General features: G+C 49.6%; 1 protein-coding gene across 1 annotated transcript in view; it reads left to right on the top strand.

Moving 5' to 3' along the window:
• The window catches only part of CLEC16A (C-type lectin domain containing 16A), a 207,076-nt gene that overhangs the window by 150,401 nt on the left and 32,127 nt on the right, over positions 1-24,548 (top strand). The window contains exons 19-21 of the mRNA XM_065892543.1: positions 2,500-2,651; positions 4,782-4,986; positions 6,701-6,865. Coding sequence (XP_065748615.1) covers positions 2,500-2,651; positions 4,782-4,986; positions 6,701-6,865 — 522 coding nt within the window. The remainder of the gene's footprint in view (positions 1-2,499; positions 2,652-4,781; positions 4,987-6,700; positions 6,866-24,548) is intronic.

Here is a 24,548-nt window from a genome sequence, read left to right as displayed (position 1 = left end):
GAGGGGGTGTGTGGCGAAACCTTGGCAAAATACCTGAGCCCAAGGGTTTTTTGTTGTTGTTTTGTTTGTTTGTTTATAAATTTATTTATTTTATTTATTTATTTTTGGCTGCGTTGGGCCTTCGTTTCCACATGCAGGCTTTTTCTAGTTGCGGCGAGCAGCGGCTACTCTTCATTGCGGTGTGCAGGCTTCTCATTGCAGTGGCTTCTCTTGTTGCCGAGCACGGGCTCCAGGCGTGCGGGCTTCAGTAGTTGCGGCACGCAGGCTCAGTAGTTGTGGCTCGTGGGCTCCAGAGCACAGGCTCAGTAGCTGTGGCACACGGGCTCAGTTGCTCCGCGGCATGTGGGATCTTCCCAGACCAGGGCTCAAACCCGTGTCCCCTGCATTGACAGGTGAATTCTTAACCACTGCGCCACCAGGGAAGCCCCTGAGCCCAACTTTATCACATGTGCTTGGGGCCAGAATTGTTACTATCTGTGTTACCTTTCCCCCCAACCGGCCACCAATAAAATGAAGCCAAATATTAGGTCACAGAACGTATTGGGGTGATGAAAGTGTTCTACAACTGGAGTGTCACAGTCAGTGCACAGCTGTAAATTTACTAAAACTCAAACTGTACACTTAAAATGGGACAATTTTATGGTATATAAATTATCCCTCAATAAAGCTGTTTATGAAAAAAAAAAACCCACCTACCATTCTTCTAATCAGGACTGTCATTTTTTTTTTTTTTTTTTTTGCGGAACGTGAGCCTCTCGCTGTTGTGGCCGCTCCCGTTGCGGAGCATAGGCTCCGGACGCGCAGGCTCAGCAGCCATGGCTCACGGGCCCAGCCGCTCTGCGGCATGTGGGATCTTCCCGGACTGGGGCACAAACCCGTGTCCCCTGCATCCGCCCGCAGACTCTCAACCACTGCGCCACCATGGAAGCCCTCAGGACTGTTTTTTAATGTTTCAGTATATTTCTCTGTGCTTGTATTTCTTTGTAGGGATACTTTTTTTTTTAACATATCAACATCATAGTTATAAAGTTTTTATCACCTTGTTCATTTAAAATTGTAATGTCTTTTCCAATGCCATTGCAGTTATTTGTAAATAGGATTTTTTACTTGGGTCTTTAATACGTATTTCAAAAGTACATGTTGAATACTTTCTCATTTTAAAATAATTTCAAGCAATACAGTGGTATAGAGGGCAAAAATTAAAGTTCTCCTGTTGATACCACAGACACACGCACACACACACACACACACTCTCTCTCTCTCCCACCCACCCCAGTTCTCACTTCCCTCCCCATAGGTAACCACAGTTCACAGTTTAGTTAAACATAATTTTTAAATGGGTATATAATTTTCCATATGATGGGAAAAAAATCATACTCAAGTGGTTCCCCTATTTGGGGGCATTTAGGTTGTTTCCTAGTTTCAGCTGTTTCCTTTAAAACATGTTACAGAGGGGCTTCCCTGGTGGCGCAGTGGTTGAGAGTCCGCCTCCTGATGCAGGGGACACGGGTTCGTGCCCTGGTCCGGGAAGATCCCATATGCCACGGAGCGGCTGGGCCCGTGAGCCATGGCCGTTGAGCCTGCGCGTCCGGAGCCTGTGCTCCACAACGGGAGAGGCCACAACAGTGAGAGGCCCACATACCACAAAAACAAAAACAAAAACAAAAACAAAAAAACAAAAAACATGTTACAGAGGGTTTCACTGGAGGGAACTCAAAGCAGACTGTAGATTTAATGGCTCTGCGTTACTCTGGTGATTTCAAAGCCATCAAGGACAAGCAGTTAATTAGACCTCAAATCTGGGAGTAACTTCCAGCTAAGAGAAGGGACCAAGCATAAGCTGAGGACCCCCTGCTAAATGCTTTACCTACCTGTTCTCATTTTAAGGCATCAGACATCTCAAGATAGGGGACATTATTCCCATTTTACAGGTGGGAAACTGTGGTTTAGAGAGTCTAAGTGCCTTGCCCCAGATGGCGCATCATCTAGTGTAGAGCTCGGCTCTAAGTTGTCAGACACCAAACTGAGGTCTTGGTGATTCTATAACTGAGCGAGGGGCTCCTCGTTTCCTGTCTTCACTTAATCTAGGTGAACACCATCACAGGTGTAAACCACCAACGCCTGCAGGGAAGCACTGAAATGTTACTGGGATACCGGATTTGTTGGTTATTTTTTTAGCTACAGGTGCAGTGCCTAATCCACAGCTAACATTGTACTGATGCTTTATGTACTTTATCTGAGTTAGTCCTCACAAACAGTGCTTTGAGTGGGAGGGGCATGATCCCCATTTTTCAGATGAGGAATCTGAAGCCCAGAGAGGTACAGTAAGTTGCCTAGCATGACTTGGAGGAGGGACTCAGACCCAGGTGTGTGTGACTTCCAGCCCAGGCTCCGGTGCCAAGCTGCGTTGCCCGGCAGAACACAAGTCAGCTGGAGTGTGTCCGTCAAGCTGGGCAGCGGACTGCACCTCACTATGCTCTCTGTCCCCCTCTACCACAGACAACAGCGACCTGATCGCATGCACGGTGATCACCAAGGATGGCAGCATGCTCCAGCGGTTCCTGGCTGTCGACATTTACCAGATGAGTTTGGTGGAGCCTGACGTGTCCAGGCTGGGCTGGGGAGTGGTCAAGTTCGCAGGCCTTCTGCAGGTATGATGGCCGAGAGCTCCGGAAGCTCTTCTCGGTTGGCTGTACAAACACCCACAAAAGTGTCATCTTTACGGTCAAGTTCTAATGACATAAGGGCCACATGAACAGATTATCATTGACAAAAGTTAGAATACCTCACAGATAAGAGCCAAGTCCCCTTTGACCAAAACCCAATTCTGACTCCTCTCATCCGTTATCAGATACGGTGCTTTGCCGAATATGTGTATGACTATAACTACATGTACTGTTTTTAAAAATTGTACAACATATAGTTGGAATGGGGTGCGTGTGTGTGTGTGTGTGTATTTTTTATCCTGTCACATTGAATGTATTGTAAACTTTGCTTTTTTCACTCAACTAATGTTTTGGAGAACTGACTGTGTTAGTCTCTGCAGGCTTACTGGTGTTCTTTTAACTGCTTCCTGACCACACACCAAGGCAGAGTTAGCCAGCACCCCGTGGCTGCTTCCAGCTTTTTACCTTTACAGACAGTGCTGCCGTGAACAGAATTGTCCTGACTTCCTTGTGCACTTGGGCCAACATTTCCCTAGGGAAGATACCAAGAAGTTGGGCTGTGCCTATTTCCTCTCTAGAATGATTGTTGCCACTGGTGATTTATGGACGTTCCTGTGTCCTCCACCTCTCCAGCAGGCCTGGGCTCTAAACTGCCAAACGTCAAGCTGGAGCGTGGGTTTTCTTAATGTTTGTCTAAATGATGGGTGACTAATGCCAGCTAGTTGGTCGAACGAAGCGTGGAACCAGATGAGTTGAAAACAGCCTCCAGCTCACGCCCTCCCCAACCATCACCCCCGCCAGACCCCTGGGCCCTGAGTTGCCCTGCGCTGAGTCCGTTTCCTTGCTGGGCAGTCCTGGTTGCTGGCAAGGCCTTGCTGGGGCGACCCACATCCACCTCTCCAGGGCAACCCACTCCCCAAGAGGACCACCCACGTGTTTGAGGATGCTGTTGCAACCATTTCCCAGCCTCCTCTTTTTCAAGATCTTTCCATTTAAAAAAGGTCTTTTACAGAAGGTGGTGTGAGAAGCAGCTATCTGAAGAACCTCTCATTTAGAAAAAGACTTCCGCGTACGAGACTGTCCATTAGGTGACTTAGTGCTTCTTATTTATCTAGGTTTATGATCAATTTCCTTTAGAATTTAGTGTCAGGAAAGTGTTTTTATCCCTCAAAGGATTAACACATGTCGTCCCTCAGACAATGAAAGGCACATAAACCTTTTCTTTTGGTTGTCTTCCAGTAGCTTCTATTTGTCAGGCCATTATTACATGCCAGCCTCTCTCTCCGTCTTAAAAGCGTAATATCTCATCTAATTCCCACTGCAACATTTTGTGCCAGATTGAATGCCTGTGAACAGTATCTGTCTTGCTTCATGAGCCTTTTCAACATTTTCCCCACCTTTCTGACTTTCATGTCTGTCTCCTGTCTCCTGCTTTGATCTCAAACCTTACTCAGTGGGAAGCAAATTCTTTGCACAGAATCCAATCTGAGGTTTTAGATTGGATTTGTCCTGAGGATACTTGCTGTACGTGAGTTCTCCTCTACCTTTCAAGTGTAACTTTCTTCAAACGTCTGCTAAGTGGTCCTCCCCTGTTCCTTTCTTGGAGTTAGCTATTCCTTTAGGGACCAGGAATTCGTCAGAGACATACAAATGGGAGCTAAGGATGCCCCCTTCTTAAGAGAAGCAAGGAAGGAATTGTTACGCTGGAGGAGATCACACTGGAAAGGACTAGGAACTTAGGTTTGTTATCTCTAGTTCTCCGAAGCAACAATTGTTGGAGTCTGTTGGGCTCCCTGAGGCCCCATGTAGAGGCTGGTGTCCCGTGTGTTTACTAGCTGCCTCAAGTTCTCGCGGGGATGGAACCGGCCACCACGGCCAGCATCAGCCACTTGAACTGTCTGTACTTCCCACCCCTCACTTCCCGCCAGGCCTGGCCTGGTTTGTGCCCATCCTTGACTCTCTCAGACTTGGGGGGCTGATGGTCTCCTCCAGAGCAAAAGCAAAGTTCAATCTGGGGGACCTCATTCTAGATGAGATGTGAATCCACAGCTTCCGAGCAGCTACCTTCCCCCTGAACCTAACAGACACCCTTTCTTTGGCCTCCTCCCCCCGCAGGACATGCAGGTGACTGGTGTGGAGGACGACAGCCGCGCCCTGAATATTACCATCCACAAGCCTGCATCCAGCCCCCATTCCAAGCCCTTCCCCATCCTGCAGGCCACCTTCGTCTTCTCGGACCACATCCGCTGCATCATCGCCAAGCAGCGCCTGGCCAAGGGCCGCATCCAGGCGAGACGCATGAAGATGCAGAGAATAGCTGGTGAGTGCAGCCCCGGCGGGTGTCCTCTCTCGGCAGTGGGGCAGCAGCTGCCGCAGGCCATCGGCATGACTCTCACGTTGACCTTGAGAACCCTTGTGACTCCTCTAGAAGAGGAAACGTATGGTTCAGGAATGAGTTGTGTTTTGGTGAGAGAATGGAGAACCTTGAGTATTTGATTCTACAAGTCTAGGGCTGCTTGGAAGAGGCAAGCCCTCCCTCCCAGGCAAGAGGCAGCTGTGAGTGTGGGACGACGGTTCTCCCTCCCGCACACGGACGTTCTCTAGCGTATGCCTGCAAAGCGCTTCGACGTTCCTCTGCCACCTCTGACCCTTAAAACAACCCTTGAGATGAGTAGGGCCTGTTCTGCCCATTTTACAGAAGAGTAAACTGAGGCTCAGTGACTTGCCCACAGCCACGCAGGCAGTTAGTTGGCAGAACCCAAACACAGAACTTCCTACACTAATGCCCATCCCTTCCTCCTCTCCGTTCCCAGCTCTCATGAGAGGCAGCCCTGCCTGGTGAGGGGCCGTAACCCAGCACTGGATTCGGAAGTGTTGTTGCACATTGCACCGGGACTGTGGTGAATCTGTGAGGTGGCCCTACACTGCCCAGTGTCAGGAAGGCCCCAGCTTTCTTAGAAGTGAAGGCACTGAAATGAGGGCATTCCCTTCATCAGGGTGGAAGGCACAGCGTCCTCCTCGGGGAAAAGGCGTCCTGTCAACTCCTAAAATCACAAACAGCCTTTCACAAGAAACCAGTGTCTTTCAGCTCAAGCACCAGTGGTCGTTCTGGTGTGGTCACTGGGAGGCTTTCCAGTCCACTGGGAGAGAAGGGGAGCGTTCTCGAGGGGTCACCTAAAAAGAAACACTTGGAGGGCAGGGTTTCTGGATATCGCGAACTCAGTCATTTACTGCACGTGCCCCGTTGATTTGTGCAGGCCTGCATCCCATATAGTCCTCATCTTATTTCTCACTTAGCTGAAACTTGGCCTCCAAAATCATTACAGAAGCATTTTGTAATGTGCAAAGTGACTTAAATCATTCAGTCCTTTCTCTTAAGATTTATTTCCAGAGGGTTGTTTGTTTTTTTTTTTTTAATGTAAAGCAATTTCTCACAGCTGGCATGAAGGCTAAATATTTCATTTGAAAATTGAGAATTATGCCGTAAAGTGGCTGTTAGAACTAACGCCTTGGGTATTTCTCACATTGATTTTAAAAAGCCCCTCCAAATTGCTGTATCGTGAGATTTCTGCATGGAAGAGAGGACAGCAACAGAGACACACACACTCATAAATACACAGGCACACGTGTGTGTAAGTTCTGTCTCACACACTCTTCCCCACACGCATAGATTTATGAACTTTCACAGCAGAATTGGCCCCGTTTGCTTTGGGGTCTGAAACTGTACCCAGGGCTAAGCCTTGGTAGGGTCTTTAGTGTATGGAAGCCAAGAATCCGAGGTGAAGATGGGCCTGGCATTCATCTCTGAACCACTCTGTAGGCACTGCTTGTGTTATGAACCTCAGGCGGGACCCTTGGTGTCACGCTGGTCACCCCAGTTCGAGGCTGCTGGCTGCCTGCTTGGCATTGTCCGAGGGATGTGCCTGGCAGGGATGTGGCCACACCTGCTACAGCCGTGCCACCCAAAATCTTGTCACCTACATTCCCATCCCACGCACGTGCTGAGCTTGAGCCACGGGTTTGTTTGAACGTAGCCCTCCTGGACCTCCCGATCCAGCCGACAACTGAAGTCCTGGGGTTTGGTCTCGGCTCGTCCTCCACCCAGCACCTGCCTTTCCGCTTCTACGACCAGTGCCGCCGGGGCAGCAGCGACCCCACAGTACAGCGCTCTGTGTTTGCGTCGGTGGACAAGGTGCCAGGTAAGCCAGCCCCCACCCTGTGCCACCTCCTGTCCCCTCCGGGGAGCGGGAGAGGGGTGGTTCCAGGACCCTCTCTGTCTTGAGCCTGTGTAGGCTTTCCTTCCCCTCTCAGAAACCCCGTTTCTTAGAACTTATCAAAGTGCTACACAAGATTAAACACAAGCCCCAGAAAGAAATCTTGGCTTTCTCTTTGGTGTTCTGCCGCCGGGGTTTGGTTTTCCAGAGATTTGTTTGAGGGTGTGGAAGAACTTCTCAGAATTAAGGCTAAAAATTTCTTGGAAATTTCTTGGAAATACTTCAGATTATTAGTAACGAGGTTGTGGGAGAGTCATTTCCTCCATGTAGGATGACTAGGAAGAGCTAGTGTGTGCAGTTCCTGTTTAAGCCCCTGAAGAAGTGAGACTTCAGAAGAAGGTTCCGCTGCCCCTGGGGCGGCTGCCACTCTCTTCTTTCTGGGATCCTCTCTTCCCACTTTCCCCGACGCGCATCTCTAACTTTCCTCCCTGCCTCTCCAAAAGAGAAACATGAATAGAAAGTTCAAGGTCGCCTGGTGAAGCTGAAAGTACTGGTTCTCCAGAAGGGCCGGCAGGCTCCCCCTTCCTGTTCTGACATGTCTGCTTTAAGTAAATCCATATGCATCCCAACCCCTCGAAAGACAACCTTGCCCTTGGTTACAAAGCTTCAGAAAACTGGCCAAGCTGTCCCTTGCAACTTCACTTCTCCGCAGTCAGGGCTTCGAACCTCAATTGCAAATGTGGCAAAATGTTTTCAAAAGCAGTTGTACATTTAAGAACAAAATCTAGTGAAAAGAACCTGACCCAAACAAGGATCCCTGTTTCCCCTCCACCCCATGATTCATTCTGATTTCATTCTTCGATTTGATTAATTCATTTCAGAAATATAGTATATACTATAAGCATATGATTTCTTTAAACCCAAACAGGACATGATAAAATGAAAAATAAGACTACTTGGCCCCAGAAGTGACCATGGTTAACAGTTTCTTGCATTTCCTTCCAGAAATGTTTTGCTTGTCTGTTTTTACACCCGGGGTTATACCATATGTGTGATTCTACATCTTGCTGTTTTCACTTATTGACAAGTCAGTGTTACGTGTAAGCACATGTAAATCGACCTAATGCTCATTCACTGTTGTGTGGTATTTTATCATATGGACGGAACAAAAAAGTCTTTTATAACATTTTGTATTGATGGACATTTGAGTCGTTTCCAGTGTCTTGCTCTTCCATTGTCAAAGTGAACCTCCTCGGGGTATCTTTGTGTAAGTGTGCAAATCTCACGTGTCTATGGGATAAATTCCCAGCGGTGGATCTGCTGAGTCAAAGGGGAGGTTTTTTCATCGTAATATATGTAGTCCCAACATGCACTCTGGAAAAAGTGCGCCAGTTCACGCTGCCACCCACTGCCTGCAACTGCTTTCATTCTTTTTTTTTTTTTTAAACATCTTTATTGGGGTATAATTGCTTTACAATGGTGTGTTAGTTTCTGCTTTATAACAAAGTGAATCAGTTATACATATACATATGTTCCCATATCTCTTCCCTCTTGCATCTCCCTCCCTCCCACCCTCCCTATTCCACCCCTCCAGGCGGTCACAAAGCACCAAGCTGATATCCCTGTGCTATACGGCTGCTTCCCACTAGCTATCTACCTTACGTTTGGTAGTGTATATATGTCCGTGCCTCTCTCGCGCTTTGTCACAGCTCACCCTTCCCCCTCCCCATATCCTCAAGTCCGTTCTCCAGTAGGTCTGTGTCTTTATTCCTGTCTTACCCCTAGGTTCTTCATGACATTTTTTTTTCTTAAATTCCATATATATGTGTTAGCATACGGTATTTGTCTTTATCTTTTTGACTTACTTCACTCTGTATGACAGACTCTAGGTCTATCCACCTCATTACAAATAGCTCAATTTCGTTTCTTTTTGTGGCTGAGTAATATTCCATTGTATATATGTGCCACATCTTCTTTATCCATTCATCTGATGATGGGCACTTAGGTTGTTTCCATCCCCAGGCTATTGTAAATAGAGCTGCAATGAACATTTTGGTACATGACTCTCTTTGAATTTCAGTTTTCTCAGGGTATATGCCCAGGAGTGGGATTGCTGGGTCATATGGTAGTTCTATTGGTAGTTTTTTAAGGAACCTCCGTACTGTTCTCCATAGTGGCTGTACCAATTCACATTCCCACAAGCAGTGCAGGAGTGTTCCCTTTTCTCCACACCCTCTCCAGCATTTATTGTTTCTAGATTTTTTGATGATGGCCATTCTGACTGGTGTGAGATGATATCTCATTGTAGTTTTGATTTGCATTTCTCTAATAATTAATGATGTTGAGCATTCTTTCATGTGTTTGTTGGCATTCTGTATATCTTCTTTGGAGAAATGTCTATTTAGGTCTTCTGCCCATTTTTGGATTGGGTTGTTTGTTTTTTTGTTATTGAGCTGCATGAGCTGCTTATATATTTTGGAGGTTAATCCTTTGTCAGTTGCTTCATTTGCAAATATTTCGTCCCATTCTGAGGGTTGTCTTTTGGTCTTGTTTATGGTTTCCTTTGCTGTGCAAAAGCTTTGAAGTTTCATTAGGTCCCATTTGTTTATTTTTGTTTTTATTTCCATTTCTCTAGGAGGTGGGTCAAAAAGGATCTTGCTGTGATTTATGTCATAGAGTGTTCTGCCTATGTTTTCCTCTAAGAGTTTGATAGATTCTGGCCTTACATTTAGGTCTTTAATCCGTTTTGAGCTTATTTTTGTGTATGGTGTTAGGGAGTGATCTAATCTCATACTTTTACATGTAGCTGTCCAGTTTTCCCACCACCACTTATTGAAGAGGCTGTCCTTTCTCCACTGTACATTCCTGCCTCCTTTATCAAAGATAAGGTGACCATATGTGCATGGGTTTACCTCTGGGCTTTCTATCCTGTTCCATTGATCTATCTTTCTGTTTTTGTGCCAGTACCATAATGTCTTGATTACTATAGCTTTGTAGTATAGTCTGAAGTCAGGGAGCCTGATTCCTTCAGCTCCGTTTGCCCACTCTCACCACTCTTATTCAACATAGTTTTGGAAGTTTTAGCCACAGCCATCAGAGAAGAAAAGGAAGTAAAAGGAATCCAAATCGGAAAAGAAGAAGTAAAGCTATCACTGTTTGCAGATGACATGATACTATACATAGAGAATCCTAAAGATGCTACCAGAAAACTACTAGAGCTAGTCAATGAATTTGGTAAAGTTGCAGGATACAAAATTAATGCACAGAAATCTCTTGCATTCCTATACACTAATGATGAAAAATCTGAAAGTGAAATCAAGAAAACACTCCCATTTACCATTGCAACAAAAAGAATAAAATATCTAGGAGTAGACCTACCTAAGGAGACAAAAGACCTGTATGCAGAAAATTATAAGACACTGATGAAAGAAATTAAAGATGATACAAATAGATGGAGAGATATACCATGTTCTTGGATTGGAAGAATCAACATTGTGAAAATGACTCTACTACCCAAAGCAATCTACAGATTCAGTGCAATCCCCATCAAACTACCACTGGCATTTTTCACAGAACTAGAACAAAAAATTTCACAATTTGTATGGAAACACAAAAGACCCCAAATAGCCAAAGCAATCTTGCTTTCATTCTTAAATCCAGTCTTAGGCTACAAGACTGATTGTAGCCCTACCTCTGTTTTCAGCCATGCAATATGAGATGATTCTGCCTGCTCAGGGGTCTGGAGGCTTCTTTGTTAAAAATTCTCCAGGTTGCTTTCTGCCCTGTAGAGATGGTTGCTAAGTAAATATAAATGATGACCATGAGTCTAGATTAACTAAATACACACTGGCCTGGTAAGAAATCATTTCTTTCTTCCTTTTTTTTTTTTTTAAACACACAGTTGTGGGCTTCCCTGGTGGCACAGCGGTTGGGAGTCCGCCTGCTGATGCAGGGGATATGGGTTCGTGCCCTGGTCCGGGAAGATCCCACATGCCGCGGAGCGGCTAGGTCCGTGAGCCATGGCCGCTGAACCTGCGTGTCCGGAGCCTGTGCTCCGCGACGCAAGAGGCCACAACAGTGAGAGGCCCGTGTACTGCAAAAAAAAAAAAAAAAAAAAAAAAAAAATCAATAAACACACAGTTGTAATTTTATTATAACATTTGTATAAGCACCGCTTCGTACTTTTTTAAATTGAAATATAATTGACATTTAAGATGATATTACTTAAGAAATCAGTTCTTTAGGGTCGTCAGGGCTTCTCTGAGCTCAGGAACTAATGGGTTAAGAAGAAAAGCTTGGTCCTTGTTTCCGCTCCCCCATCTTTGGAACAAGGCAAGTATAAATTAATAAACAGAGCAGGATGTCACGTTCTTTGGCCTCTGCATAGCCACCCCTCTGTTTGCAGAAGGCTTTGCAATTACTTACTTCTCCCATCCTGCCTGGGCTCCAGGGGAAGAGTGAGGTTATCCAGTGCTGGGGGTGTCGCCCTGTCAACAGTGGCCCGGGCCTGCTGCCTCACGGGTTGGGGAGTGGGCAGGGGGGCACAGCTGGAATGCCCAGTGTCTTCTTGCTGGTCCCAGGGTCGGGATACGTGACGCTGGGCCAGTTGGGACTGTGGAAGTCAAAGGTGGCGCCTGAACGCAGCCATCCACCCCTTGGCAGTGTCTCCCCCCCGACAGCCCCTGGTGGTGGGGACATTCTCTCAGCTGTGCCCCAGAGGGGCCTTGGGTGAAGAGGGCTCGCTGCCCCCCTGTCCTCGCCTGGGCCAGAGATGTGACCTGAAGAGTGAGCCTTAGCGTGACTCGAGAGAGGGAAAGGAACCCACCCGCCCCGCTCCTCACCACCTGCTAGCTCAGATTTGGCCCCACAGATGCCCAGCATCTTGAGGTCATCCTTCATTTTCCCTTTGCTCTCCTACACCCACAGGGCTGCTCTGCCTCCAGAACACACCCCACCATCTTCCCCCGCCACCAGCATCTCTTCCTAGATTGTGGCCGCAGCATCAGCGGCATTCCCTGGCTTCCAGCCTCGTTCCCTCCCTTCCATGCAGCCAGAGGCATCTTTCTAGAACATAAGTCAGATCATATCATGCTCCTGCCTGTAGCTCTCCAGTAAGCTTCCCGTTGCGCCCGAAACAAAATCCAGATCTCTTGCTCTGACCTTGTGTGATCGTTGTGGGATGGGCCCCAGCCGGCCTCTCAGACGCAGCCCCCCTGCCTTCGTGCTGTCCCTGCCCCGGCTGTACCACCCCTGCTGCTCCTCCAAGTCAGCGCTTCTCAAGGTTTTGGCCTCAGGATTCCTTCTTCTTTTGTTTTTTTTTTTTGGCCGCACGGCATGTGGGATCTTAATTCCCCCACCAGGGATCGAACCCATGCCCCCTGCAATGGAAGCTCGGAGTCCTAACCACTGGACCGCCAGGGAAGTCCCAGGACGCTTCATACTCTTTGAAAGGTATTGAGGAATTCACAGAGCTTCAGTTTGTATGGATTATGTTTATTGATATTTCAGGTATTGGAAATTAAAACTGAGAAATACTTTAAATATTTACTTATTCGTTTAAAAAATAATAAGCCATCCTATGTAAAAATAAATAACATAGTTCTTTATGAACAATAACTGTTTTCCAAAACAAAAAAAGTTTATATTTTTGCAAGTCTCTTTACTATCTGGCTTAATAGAAGACAGCTGAATTCTCGTATCTGCTTCTGCTTTCAACCTGTTGTGAGAGCGTGGGCTCTGGAAAACTCCTCTGTGTACTCCTGGGAGAATGAGTGTAAAAGGAAAATGCCAACATTATTTTTATGAAAGTTCTGACCCTGGGACGCCCCCCAGGGTTCCCCAGACCATACTTTGAGAACCACTACCCTAACTCACTGTGCTCTCTCCTGCCCCAGGGCCTTTGCATTGAATGTTCTTCCTTACATCTGTGTGTGGCTACTTCCTGCCAATCACTCAGGCTTCAGTCTGCGTGCCACCTGCTCAGAGAGGCCTTTCCTGATCCCCACCCTCACCCCCAGCCCCCCCGCATCACATTAGCCTGGTTTATGTTCTCCGTGGCCCTGGGGCTCCGTACCTAATTGACGTATTTGTGTACCTTCCTCCCCCATGGAGAGGGTCACTTCCACGGAGACCTGGAGTGTCCCCTTCACCGCTGTACCGCAGCGCCTAGCACAGTACCTTCATTCAGTCTTCACTGAGTAAGGAGTAAGGCTTTGTTCTTATTCTCCGCACAGCCTCAGAGCAGATCCCGCCAGATGCCTTCTCCCTGTGCGGACACCAGGGAGACGAGCAATTCCCACAGGGGCCCCAGACGTTGGGTGGTTTAGGCTGAGGCACTTTGACAAGGGAACACGAGGGAACGGCGGCCCCCAGATCTTCAGCAGCATTCCTCGGCTTAACTCCTGTCACAAAGTGAGTGAGATGTGCGTCCCGGGCACCCGGGTGATAAGACTTGGGTTGGTTGCACGTCAGTTTCACGGCGCTCACCTTACTCAGAGTTTGCTGGAGGGGTCATCGGAAGCCCGGCCCAGGTTGGCCTCCAATGCTATGGCACCCATAGCTGCCATCTGGGTATTGCTCTGTGTCCCTTGCCATAGGCCACACTGTTGCAACATCCCAGGCCGGGTGGGATCCTTGCTCCTGCCTGGGAACAGTTCACAGGGGAAGAAACAGTGCTGGCCACCTGCCTCTGGGAGATTGCGGGAAGAGGCAGCTCTACTGTGACACATCTTCCAATTTTATCTGCAGGTCCAAGTAATTGTCACAGAGCCATTTGTCTCCCCCTTTCCAAGCTATACATGATTATATTTGATGAAAATATACCTTTCATTTCCTTGGAAGAGATATTAAAGTAGAATATAAATCAGGACTAATAGGCGAGTAGCCACTTTGGTATATTTTTCTTCTTCCATTTGGCTTGGAAAGAAACCACAAATTCTGTTTATTGGCCAGTTTTATGTTTATGGCTCTCGCCCCCATAGAATGTTCAGCTCCACGAGGGCAGAGGCCGGTGTGCGCATGGCCGGGGAGGGAGGGGTCAGCAGTGACCGGCGTGTCTGGCGGGCAGGCGCGGCCGGCTCTAGAGTCCGGCTTTGAGGTGCGGTGCTCCATGGCTGGTGCCCTCGAGGATTCGTTCCACTGACGCACAGTGACAGCTGATTGCCAGAATCTGCCAAGGCAGGGCGGGGTGTTGAAAACTAGCCCACGGTGCAGTCTTCCCATGAACACCCGTGGACCAGCAGACCCCAGAGCAGAGGCTATTCCCGGAAGTAAGCCTGGGCATCAGGGGGCAGTGGGCTCCAGTCCACGGGCCGGGGCTCTGGCCTTCCTGACCCCTTCTGGGCTCCTTCTGGCCCAGAGGCTGCTCACAGGCGTTCACCTGGGGGTGGGAGGGCTGGTGACAGAACACCACCGTCCCTCTGGCTCGGGTCCTACCCAGGCCCTTCCTAATTCTTACCCAAACAGAAGGGCTCTTAGAACCCAGCGTGTTACGGGGATTGGAGTGGGACAGCCAAGCAGGTTGACACCCACTGGCCCTTACTGACGAGGGCTCAGTGACATGTTTAAAAAAGTGACCCTTCCCCAGCTGAGGACAGTCAGCTGCCCCCCACCAGCCTTTTAGCTCCAGGGAAAGGACGGTCTGCCTCTTTCACTGCCCTCTACCCTGTTCAGGATAGTCCTGTTGCAACCTGGCCCCTGCCCCCTTTCCACAATCAGCTCCTCTCTCTTCTCTGTCCTGGGCTTTCTTTGCAGATAATAAAACAACCCAGCATTTCAGCCCCATTGGCTTTCTGTCTGCACCTAGCGAGGGCCAGGCGCGTCCTATTCAGGACCTCTGTCCTCGCGCTGCCCTGTGGCTGGAGCCTGAAACCCTCTGTGAGGCTGGTGCCTTCTCAGCGTTCAGCGCTCTGCTCACATTCCTCTTCAGAGGCCTCCCCAGGGGCCCCACCCACCCCAGTCCCCCTCTGTACAGCAGCTGGGTCTTAGTTTTTCAATTGAGGTGAAATTCATACAGCGTGAAATTAACCATTTGACAGTATACAACTCAGTGGCATTTAGTACCTTAACAGTCTTGTGTCACCATCCCCTCTACTAGTTCCAAAACATTTTCCTCAGCCCCAGTCAACCCTGTACCCACTAAGCCGTCACTCCCCATCCCCTCTCCCCCCAGGCTTCTGGCACTCACTCATCCACTCTGTCTCTGGATTTATCTCTTCTGGATATTTCATACAAACCCTACAATGTGTGACCTTTTGTTTCTGGCTTCTTTAACTTAGCATGATGTTTTGGAGGTTCATCCACATTGTGGCATATGTCAGAGCTTCATCCCTTTTCATGGCCGAGTAACAGCCCATTGTGTGGATAGACCTCCTTTGATTTATCCATTCTTACACCTGTTGGCGGCCATGGGGTTGTCTCCACCTTTTAGCCAATGTGAATAGTGCTGCTACGAGTGTGTGTGTATGAGTTTTTGTTTGAACACCAGTGTTCAGCCTTTTGGGCCATCTACCTAGGAGTGGAATTGCTGGGTCGAATAGGAATTTAACTTTTTGAGGAGCTGCTTTCCCACAGTCTTCAGAGCCCTCACCTTTCACTGAAGTTGCCCACTTGTCTTCTCGTCTGCATCACTGCCCTGCGCTAGGATAGAAGGTTCTGGGGCCCTGTTCGTCCTGCCCTCGATGGCTGACACTTCATGAGCGAGCAGGTGCTCAGTGACTGTCGAAGGCGAAGGCGGGTGGGGACGTGGATTGGTAGCTGGAGGCTCGGACGGGTGAATTGTTCCCAGCAGACTGTGACTTACTTGCCTCGCTCGCACCTGGGTCTGGCTCCGGCCCCAGTCGGTAGGGGCTCGGGGTGCCAGTGGGAGAGTCAGCTTCCCTCACTTCTTATCCCACTGGATTCAGGGCGCCATCTCTCTCTGGGCAAACGTCGGAATCACTGAGCACGAGGGCGAGCGCTGTGCTTTCCGTAGGTGTGATCTTTGTCAAAGGCAAACACAGCGGCCTCATCGGTCACTGACCCAGAATACTACATAGTTCTGTGGAAAGGCAGTGCGGTTCCAGAGCCAGCCTTTGGCAGCTGAGGAACTGAGGAAGGATGCGAGATTACAGTGCCAGCCCAGCTGACCACAAAGCCTCGACTGACATCCGGACGAAAAAAAAAGGAAAAGAAAGGGAGAAAAAAATCAATGTTTAATTCATAGACCTCAGTTCTGACTTCTCCCCTGGGGAGAACATACTAGGTGTTAATGTCATCTCATGGCAGTGTTCTCCAGAAACTAATTATTTAGGCCTGTTATTTTTCTTGTTTCTAATTATAAAACTGGAGCCAGCTCTCTCCTACCAGCTTGCCCAAGGGGAAGAAATACCCTTTCTGGAGTCACATGGGAAGGAGAGCCCACCCCTCGCCCCTCCAGTCTAGTCTCCCTAGTCCCATGTCAACCCCTCCCAGCCACCAGCTCCCTGGTCAGAGCCTCGGGCCACTGGGTTGGTGAGTTACAGAAACTTGAATCTGACCCCAAGAGGCCTTTGTTTTTTTTATTTAAAGCAAAATATATAGAGCTGCTGAGCACTTTATGCAGGGTTCTCATTTGATCTGCCTCAGAAGAAAGGTTTTACCATTTTCCTCTTCTACATACGAGGAAGCCACCCACCCAAGGTCACACACACCCGATACCCATCCACAGCAAGGCTTTGGACACAGGCCTGCCCAGGTCACACCCTGAGCCCCCACTGCCACCACCCCCAGTCCCTTTCATTCCTGACTCAGTTTTGATGCTCCCGAAGTGACTTCTCCCCACCTGAGGCCTCAGTGGTATCTGGCAGAATCACACTGCTGGCTCCAGCCCTCAGCACGTTTCAGACAGAAAAGTCATCTATTTCTGGAAGTGTGGGGTACAGTTTGACTGGAAGAATTAACTGTGCCAGGCACTTTGTATACATTAATTCTATCCTCCGCACAGCTCTGGAAGCAAGTAGCACTTGCTCTGCTCTACAGATAGGAAACAGGCTCAGACCAAGCCCACAGAGCTCCCACGGGTGGCCGAGATCCCTACCTCCACTTCCTGCCTCTGAAGACCACTTGCTTCAAGGCTGGCTTGGTGATGGCTGAGGAGCTCCACCTGACGGCTCTGCCACGTGAGAGGTTGGCAGGACAGAGCCTCAGGAGAGAGGGGACTCTTGGGTGGCCCTGGCCCAGGCAGACCGCTCCGCATCCCTGTCTTCTGTGTGACACACCTGCTCCCGAGTCCTCCCACTCCAAGCCCGCCTCCACTGGATCAGGGACAAACCTGCAAAACTGTGATGCAGAAAGACACTCTTCTCCCAGAGCCACCGCTTCCAAACCAGGCTAGGGGTCAGGGTCACTCAGAGGCCATCCTCGTAGAAATTTGTTCCTGATCTTTCACGAACAAAAAGCAGAGACGAGATTTCAGAATCCTGCCTGAGCAAAAGTAGCAGGATTTGTGCTTCTTTCAAAGCTGTCTGGCAATTGTGTCTAAGAGATCAGTGTTCAAGCGGCTGAGCTGAGTCCATGGGGTTCCTGCTTGCCAGACTGCTTCTCGGTGTCCCCAGGGCAGCTGTGAAGAGAGAGCCTGAGGATACTGCCAGGCTGGGAGCACACAGGCCTCGGAAGGAACCACGTTCCCAAACCAGGGCCCACACTGTTTCCCCCTGGAATGTGCACCCCCAACAGACACTTTCCCAATAGACACACCAGCACTTGTCTGAGGAGCCCTCTTGTGAAATGAGCACTCAGTAGGCAGAGCCAGCCATCGTGCTCCAGACAGGCTTTTCCGGGGGGGCGCGGAGACTGGAAGGAGAAAAGAGTTCCGAAGAATTGAGTGTTGCTTCACTTCTTGAGGTCATTACCCACCTCAGATGATGAAGCAGCTGGGTGCCCTGGAGCCTTCTGGCAGTGACAGTGCATCAGGGAGCGTGTTGCCGGCAGAGAAAAGCTTGGGAGCCCAGGCAGTGGGGTGTGGGAAGAGACCAAAACCCCAGCTTCGTGCTGCCATTTGACCTTGGCTACACCTTGGATTGTTCTGTGGGCTCAGGCAGGCCCACACGGGGCAGCCTCGCTGGTAGCACAGGACAGGCAGGCGTGTTCCAGAGCAAGCAGCACGGCTACTCGTGTGCATGCCTGTCCCCGCGCCCAGAACGCAGCTCCTGTCACTTCTCGACTCCGGACTTCTTAGTATAAGTGAAGTACGTTTATTGCAGAACAATTGGAAGGATGGAGAAGTACCAAGGAAAGATAGAAAGGATAGACTGTCCGGTGTCCTGCCCCATTGTTCTTTCTGTTCATCCTTTGTGGGGTTTCTTTTCTCAGCAGCAGTGCTTGCCCAGGTGAGAGTCAGCGAAGGAGGCAGCTTAGCACAGCCCTGGAACAGACAGTCAGGTTCAAGTCCTGGCTCCACCTCATCCTCGTTACGTGGCCTTGGGACAGTTAGTCACCCCTCTGGGCCTGTTTATTCATATAAAAAATGGGGATGATACACAGCAGTGTGAAGGTACTTAACACGACTGAACTGCGTGCTAAATAATATTTAAGGTGGTACATTTTATGTTATGTGTGTTTTACCACAATTAAAAAGGAAAAAAAAGTGAGGATGGAAATGTCACCTACCTCATTAAGCTCCCGTGAGCATAGAATGAGTTAATTCACATAAGTGCCTGGAACGATTGCCTCCCCATGTGCAGGGTGCTGTAAAGGTTATCTCAGTATTTTTTATGGTCGTTGTTATTAGTCAAGGCTCACCCTTGGGACCTCAAGTGATAAGTTCCCTTTCTACACGTTAAATCAGTTTGCACAAAGTTAATAATCCAGGGGCCCCTCCTGCTGTAAATAACCAAAAAAAAAAACCCCCGCAGTTGTACAGATTTGCTCATTTCAGAAAGGCGCTTACCAGGTGCTGATAAAACACCAGGGCAGAGTTTCCTTTCCCCTGCAGAAGGGCCATGAGATTTCTGGTCACGTGATTTGCCTGAGGTCCCACAGCTCTAGAGGCAGAGCCAGGGCCAGAGACAAACAGAGACATGTCCCCTGCAGCCCCGGCCCCAGCACATACCCGTGCACCCGATACTGGCTGCCATCATTGACTCCACGCCTGCCTGAGCCGGGCAGTTCCCACTGAGCCTTGCAACAGCCCTGGGGGGCTGGCGCCTTTCCTCAGTGTGCTGACCAGGAAACCGGAGCTTGGAGAAGGGGAGCACCTGGCCCGTCGGCTTCCGACTCCACAAACCCCTGTGTCTTCAGTCCTGAAGAGTATCCGGTGGCAGAACCCCTGAGGATCAGGTGTGCTTCAGGAACCCTGGGAACCATCGCTGTCTCCCGTTCCAGAAGCACAGAAACCAGCAGAGAATGTGACAGTGTTCTGTGGATGCAAGTCTCCACGTCTAAAGGGAAAGTCCATAAAGTTATTTGAAGAAACTTTCCAAGCTCTTTCCCATTGATGTTTTTTTCTGCTGAGTCATTTGTTTTATTAACTGCAAGTTATCATTAGCAGATAAGTGATTACAAATGCTGAGGATCGAAGGCTCGTTTGTGGGATAAAACTCAGAAACTGAGAAAATTTTAGCCCTTTGAATTCTAGACCACTTTGATTTGATTTGATTTTTTTTTTTTTTTGGCCTTAAAATGTCTCCCAACTAGCTTGAGGAACCCCAGGGTTCCCCCTGGAACCAGGTTTGAGAACCACTTTACCACTTCCCAAGAATCAGTCATAGTGCCCACCTTGAGATCTAAGAGGATGAGATGCCAAGTAAGCAGCATTGCTTAGTGTGCAGACGGCTGGAAGGAGAGTTGTTAATTCACGAGGACCTGCAAAGCAGGAGAAGAACCAAAACAGAAGGTGGGGACGGGACACAATAATAGCACTCACAGGTTCACAGAGGCCTAAGTCATTGGGTCTTCCACATGTCCTCTCCTCTGTGCCCTAGACGGCCCCCTCAAAGCAGGGCAGCTCCTAAGGGCCAGGGTAGGAGACCACCAGGAGAGAAGGAATTGGGGGCGGGGGGCAGGTGAGGGAAGAACTGGCTTTTTTTTTTTTTAAGGACTTTAAAAATTCCAAGGAAGTTACATGATGCATATACACTAACCAGGGTCAGGAAAGGGAGGATCTTTCTGAGGTCTCTCGTGAAGTAAATAAATGCTGTGCAGAGCTACATATAAAGAGGACCAGATCAGGGAGAAGGACTTATTAACAGGTCGTCCAGAGCAGAGAGGCGGGCATGGTGGGGATAACACGTGCAAAGGCTTGAGGAAGCAGGTAACATTTGATGTCACAGCCGTGAGACGTGATTAGGCACAGCCTGGAAAGCTAGGCAGGGGTCAGATGGTGAAGGGCTTCCGGGCCTGCCGAAGGGCTGTACTTTTACCCTGGAAGCAATGGGGAAGGGACTAAGGAAGAGGAGTTTTGAGCCGGGAGGCTTGGGGTTGGATTGACTGGAGTCAGAAGGGCAGGGGAGACGGGGGTGCCAGAAAGGAGCGAAGCGCACTCAGCCCCTCCCTTGGCGCTCACCACCGGTGCAGCTTGAGGCTGTGCCCGTCTTATGGATGAGAACAAGTCTCCACAGAGGTACCCTCTTCCTCAGCTTGGTATATATCCTTCGATACCTTTTCAGGGCATTTACATACTATACTTGTACTATAGTATTATATTGTCTTTTTTTTTTTTTTTAACCTAAATGAATGCTATTTTCGCTCAGCAGTATGTCTTGCCTTTGTTTTATGTGAGTTCATAAGAGTGCCCTCGTTCATTTTTGACTTCTGCGGAGCAGTCTGTCATGTGGGCAAACTGTTGTTTATTTAGCCAATCTCCCATTGATGGATGTTTAGTTTGTGGCCAATTTTTTGTCTTTAACAAATAGGAGCGCCTCCCTGGCCCTTTGCACAAGGATTTCCCTGGGGTAAGAAACATGAAGCAAGTCCAGAAGAAATAGCTAGGCCGTGGAACTGACGGGATTTGGTGACCAGTGAAGTGGGTGGGTGGACGGCCACAGGGCTAGTTTCAGGCAGAATATCAAGGAGCCTCAGTTTCTCTCGGAATGTTCTCTGTGTATTTAACAAGGGCATTTTGATGATCCCAACTTCTGACCCAGGAAAATCCTCATTACTTGTGGATGTTTTTCTGTCCAGGAGGCCTTCAGGAGCCGTGATGATTGGAAAAGTTCCCAGGGGCTGGCAGGGGTCTCCAAGGGCCGGCGCACCCATGGCTTGTTGTCACAGACAGGGTGTGGTGGCAGGACGGAGCCACCAGTGGGGTCTGCCCCTACCTCCTGGCACCCCTGCTGAGGGTCCGGCTCTCTGGGATACTTTTCTGTCTGTAGCCAGCATCCCATGACTGAAATGCAGCTTCCTTTATTTGTGGCTGTCCAGCCATGGCATTTTGTATAAGTGTGCTTTTCTCCAAAAACACACACACACAGTATTTTTTTTTTTAACATCTCAAATCCCCAAAGGACCAGAAGTCAGTATTATCCCAGCATAACAGGAATGGCTGCTTTGTGACATCTTTCACACTTAAGCAGCCTGCTTCCTTTAAGCCCCAGAGTAATCACAAAAACATTCCAAAGCCCATCAAATTGGGGCTGATGAATTGTTTTACTCTGTCCCCGTCTCTGCCTGCTGTGAACTCAAGTCCTTGAAAGCTGCATCCTTACAACATGATTTGAGAGTAGACACTTTAACTGTGTGAAATACTAAGTTCAGACTGTGCTTTGCAGTGACTCCCCCCAAAATATTTGTGAGTTGATAAAAATTCAGGTGCGTGGTGTGTGTGGTACGTACTTCTAGCGTCACAGGTTTTTTTTAAGGCCCCAGGATAAAAGTCCCTTTTATTGAATGCCAGCTATGTGCTAGGCACTAGGCCAGTTGCTTTACAGAAAATCAGGAGGTAAATATGTGAAGACTGTCTTGTGACTAATCCCACTTTTGCAGATGGGCAAGCAGAAGTCAAAAGCAGAGTCACTTGCCCCATATCCCAGAGAGACTGAGCCTGGTTTCAGACTCCTGCTCTTTCTAATGCTTCTACCTGCTTCCTGAGAAAGAGATGATCTCCTGCTCAGGGTTCTTTCCTTTCCTGCTAAGTTGACATGAAGCCTCCGTGGTGCTTCTGGGGTAAAGCTGCCCTTTGTTGTGGCTTTCTGAGCGTGTCGACTTCATCAGCTACAGTTGGGCCTCAGATGCTGGGTCCCATGCACCCTCCAGCTTCTTGAATCTAGCAGGTCCCTGTCAATGTGATGGAGCCTCCCCTAAACCTCCCCCTGCCCCCTCACTCTTAGTAAACCGGAGAATGTTCTGAAATAGTTGACATTTATAAAATCTTAGGTGTTTTGGAAAAACGTTTTGTGTGTGTGTGTGCCAGATTTCCTGCCCGATGCCCAAGGGAGATGTCCACCCACTCAGAGCAGCATCCCAGCGCCCTGTAATAGTGCCCGGGCCTGGGGGAGGCTGTGGCCCACTCATCGTCCCCTCTCTGATCTCTTCACTCCACCCCGAGCAGAGAGCAAATGCAGAAACCACCCTGTACTGACTCCTGGCCCCACTGTCAGCAGAGGGGCCCTCCATGCCAGCTGGGACACCCACAGGAAGCTCCTGGCCTCAAGCCACTTAAAGGATACCAGCATTTGGGCACAAGTGCGTGCCACCATGCTGTTCAAACCTGCCACGTCCTTGCCAGGGAGCCCTTGCCACAAGGAAGTCAGGGGCACACGTCCTGGAGTCGGCCCATCTGGGTTTAACTCGGTACCTGCCCATCAACAGCTGTGTGATGTCAGGAAGTTCCGTAAGGCCTCTGAGCCTCAGTCTCCTCTTCTGTCAAATGGGGCTGATGACAGAACCTGCCTCACTGTGGCAGCTCAGCCCTGTGGGTGCTTCACGCTGTCCCAGTATCTGAACAGCTGCTTGTTGAGGGGCTGGGAGGGAGCCAGAGGGCTCGAGCAGCCCGCCCCGCCTCCCCTCGCAGGGCAGCTGGCCCAGCTCCTCCAGGCCACTCCACAGGGAGCTTGCATGTAATCTCCCCAATGCCCTCAGGCTCTGCCAGGCAAGGGCACCTCTGGGCAGCTTCCCTGATAGAGCCACCAAAGGAGCCCCCGTAGGCGGCGTGCACTCTTCCAGCACCTCCTGCGGCTGACGGCCACGTTGGGAGGCACACATAGAAATGGGGTGACCATTGTGCTAGAGATCATGGGGCCAGTCACCACAGGGGTGTTGCCTGCAAGACCCATGCACTGGAATGCAGGAAGTAAGGTGCGGGGGTAGGGGAGCAGGTGGCCGAGGTGGGAGGGGGCCGGCCTGGGGAGGGCGTGTGGATTTCATACTGAGCGCTCAGGGGAGGGCTGCGCCTGATTCATGTCTGTCTGAGCTTTTGTGGAAGCTGGGTGGGGAGTGGATTGGAGACAGCGGTGCGGGGGCCGTTGGGGTCCACCCAGGAGCTGGGAGCCAGGCGGGCGGGGGTACACCCTCAGTTGGCATGATCGGTGATGGGTTTGGGTACAGCTTGCCAGGTTGTGACAGATCTTCCTCTGAGGATGGTGCTCTCCCCACACGTCATCTAGCACCTCAGGGTTGGCAGAGCATTTCCCACTCGTGATCTCAGCAACACCACGAGGAGGGGGGAGATGGAGAAACTGAGGCTGGAGAGGCGAGGTGACCAGCCAGCTCGCACCTCCAAGAAGCAGTAATGTGCTTGGATCTCTGCCCCGCTGAGCCGTTCTGAGGTTGAAATGTCTCAGCGGCTCGGGCAGCACTGAAGAGGGTTTCTTGAGGCTCGCCACGTTGCTAGCCTCAGGCTAGGTGTCTCCATACTCAGGGGTCACAGCAGCCTGCAGGGGGAGGCCCTGTACCATCCCCACCTAACAGGTGAGGCAGCTGAGGCCCAGAGGTTAAGTCACACAGTGACTACGTGGTGTTGTCAGTCACTCCAAGGCCATCTCACCCCACAGTCTGCTCAGGGCTTGGGGACCTGAAGAAATTCTTGGCCTCACCCTGGAGGAGTCACAGTTGGAAGCTGAGACACCGTGATCTCAATTCACACATGATGTCCCCTCACACGTGGTTCCTGAGCTCCAGTTTCCACTACTAGGCCAAGAAGGGTTTTCTGAGCACACCTGTCAGAGCTTGCTGATAAATCAGGCCTGAGATGCCTGTGTTTGGCTGGCAGCACTAAGTGGTTGTCTAGGTCTCCTCAAGCCAATTGACATTTGCCCAATAGGTGTGATGTATCAACAGCTTTTTCTCCTACTTTTTGTAGCCCGGGCTGGCTCTCAGCCAGAACTCTTTAAAAAGTATATAGTAAGGTGCTGACCTGCAATGGAAAATGCTGGTGCACCAGCCAAGCCCAGAAGCCTCTGCAGTAGAAATATAAGGTCTGCTGGTCAAGGATACATTTAGAAACCTTCTGGAAAGTTCTGGGGCTGGCAGAATATAGTCAAGCCCTGCAGCGATGTGAGTCTGGGGACTTCTTTAGCTCTTTGCCTTCGTGAAGCCACAAAGATGGGTGGGTTTTGGGGAAAGCAGTGGAGTTCACCTTTTCATTCATTCTTTTGTTCTATAAACATTTATAGAGCATCCACCGTGTGCCAGGCGCTGTGCTTGGGTTTGAGGTGACAGCCATGAGCAAACAAGACATGTATGGCCCTGCCACATGGAGCTTGCAATCTTATAAGAA

The sequence above is a fragment of the Phocoena phocoena genome, chromosome 15, assembly GCF_963924675.1.
Source record: "Phocoena phocoena chromosome 15, mPhoPho1.1, whole genome shotgun sequence".
Classification (NCBI taxonomy): Eukaryota; Metazoa; Chordata; class Mammalia; order Artiodactyla; family Phocoenidae; genus Phocoena; species Phocoena phocoena.
This window is presented reverse-complemented; position numbering and strand designations above follow the sequence as displayed.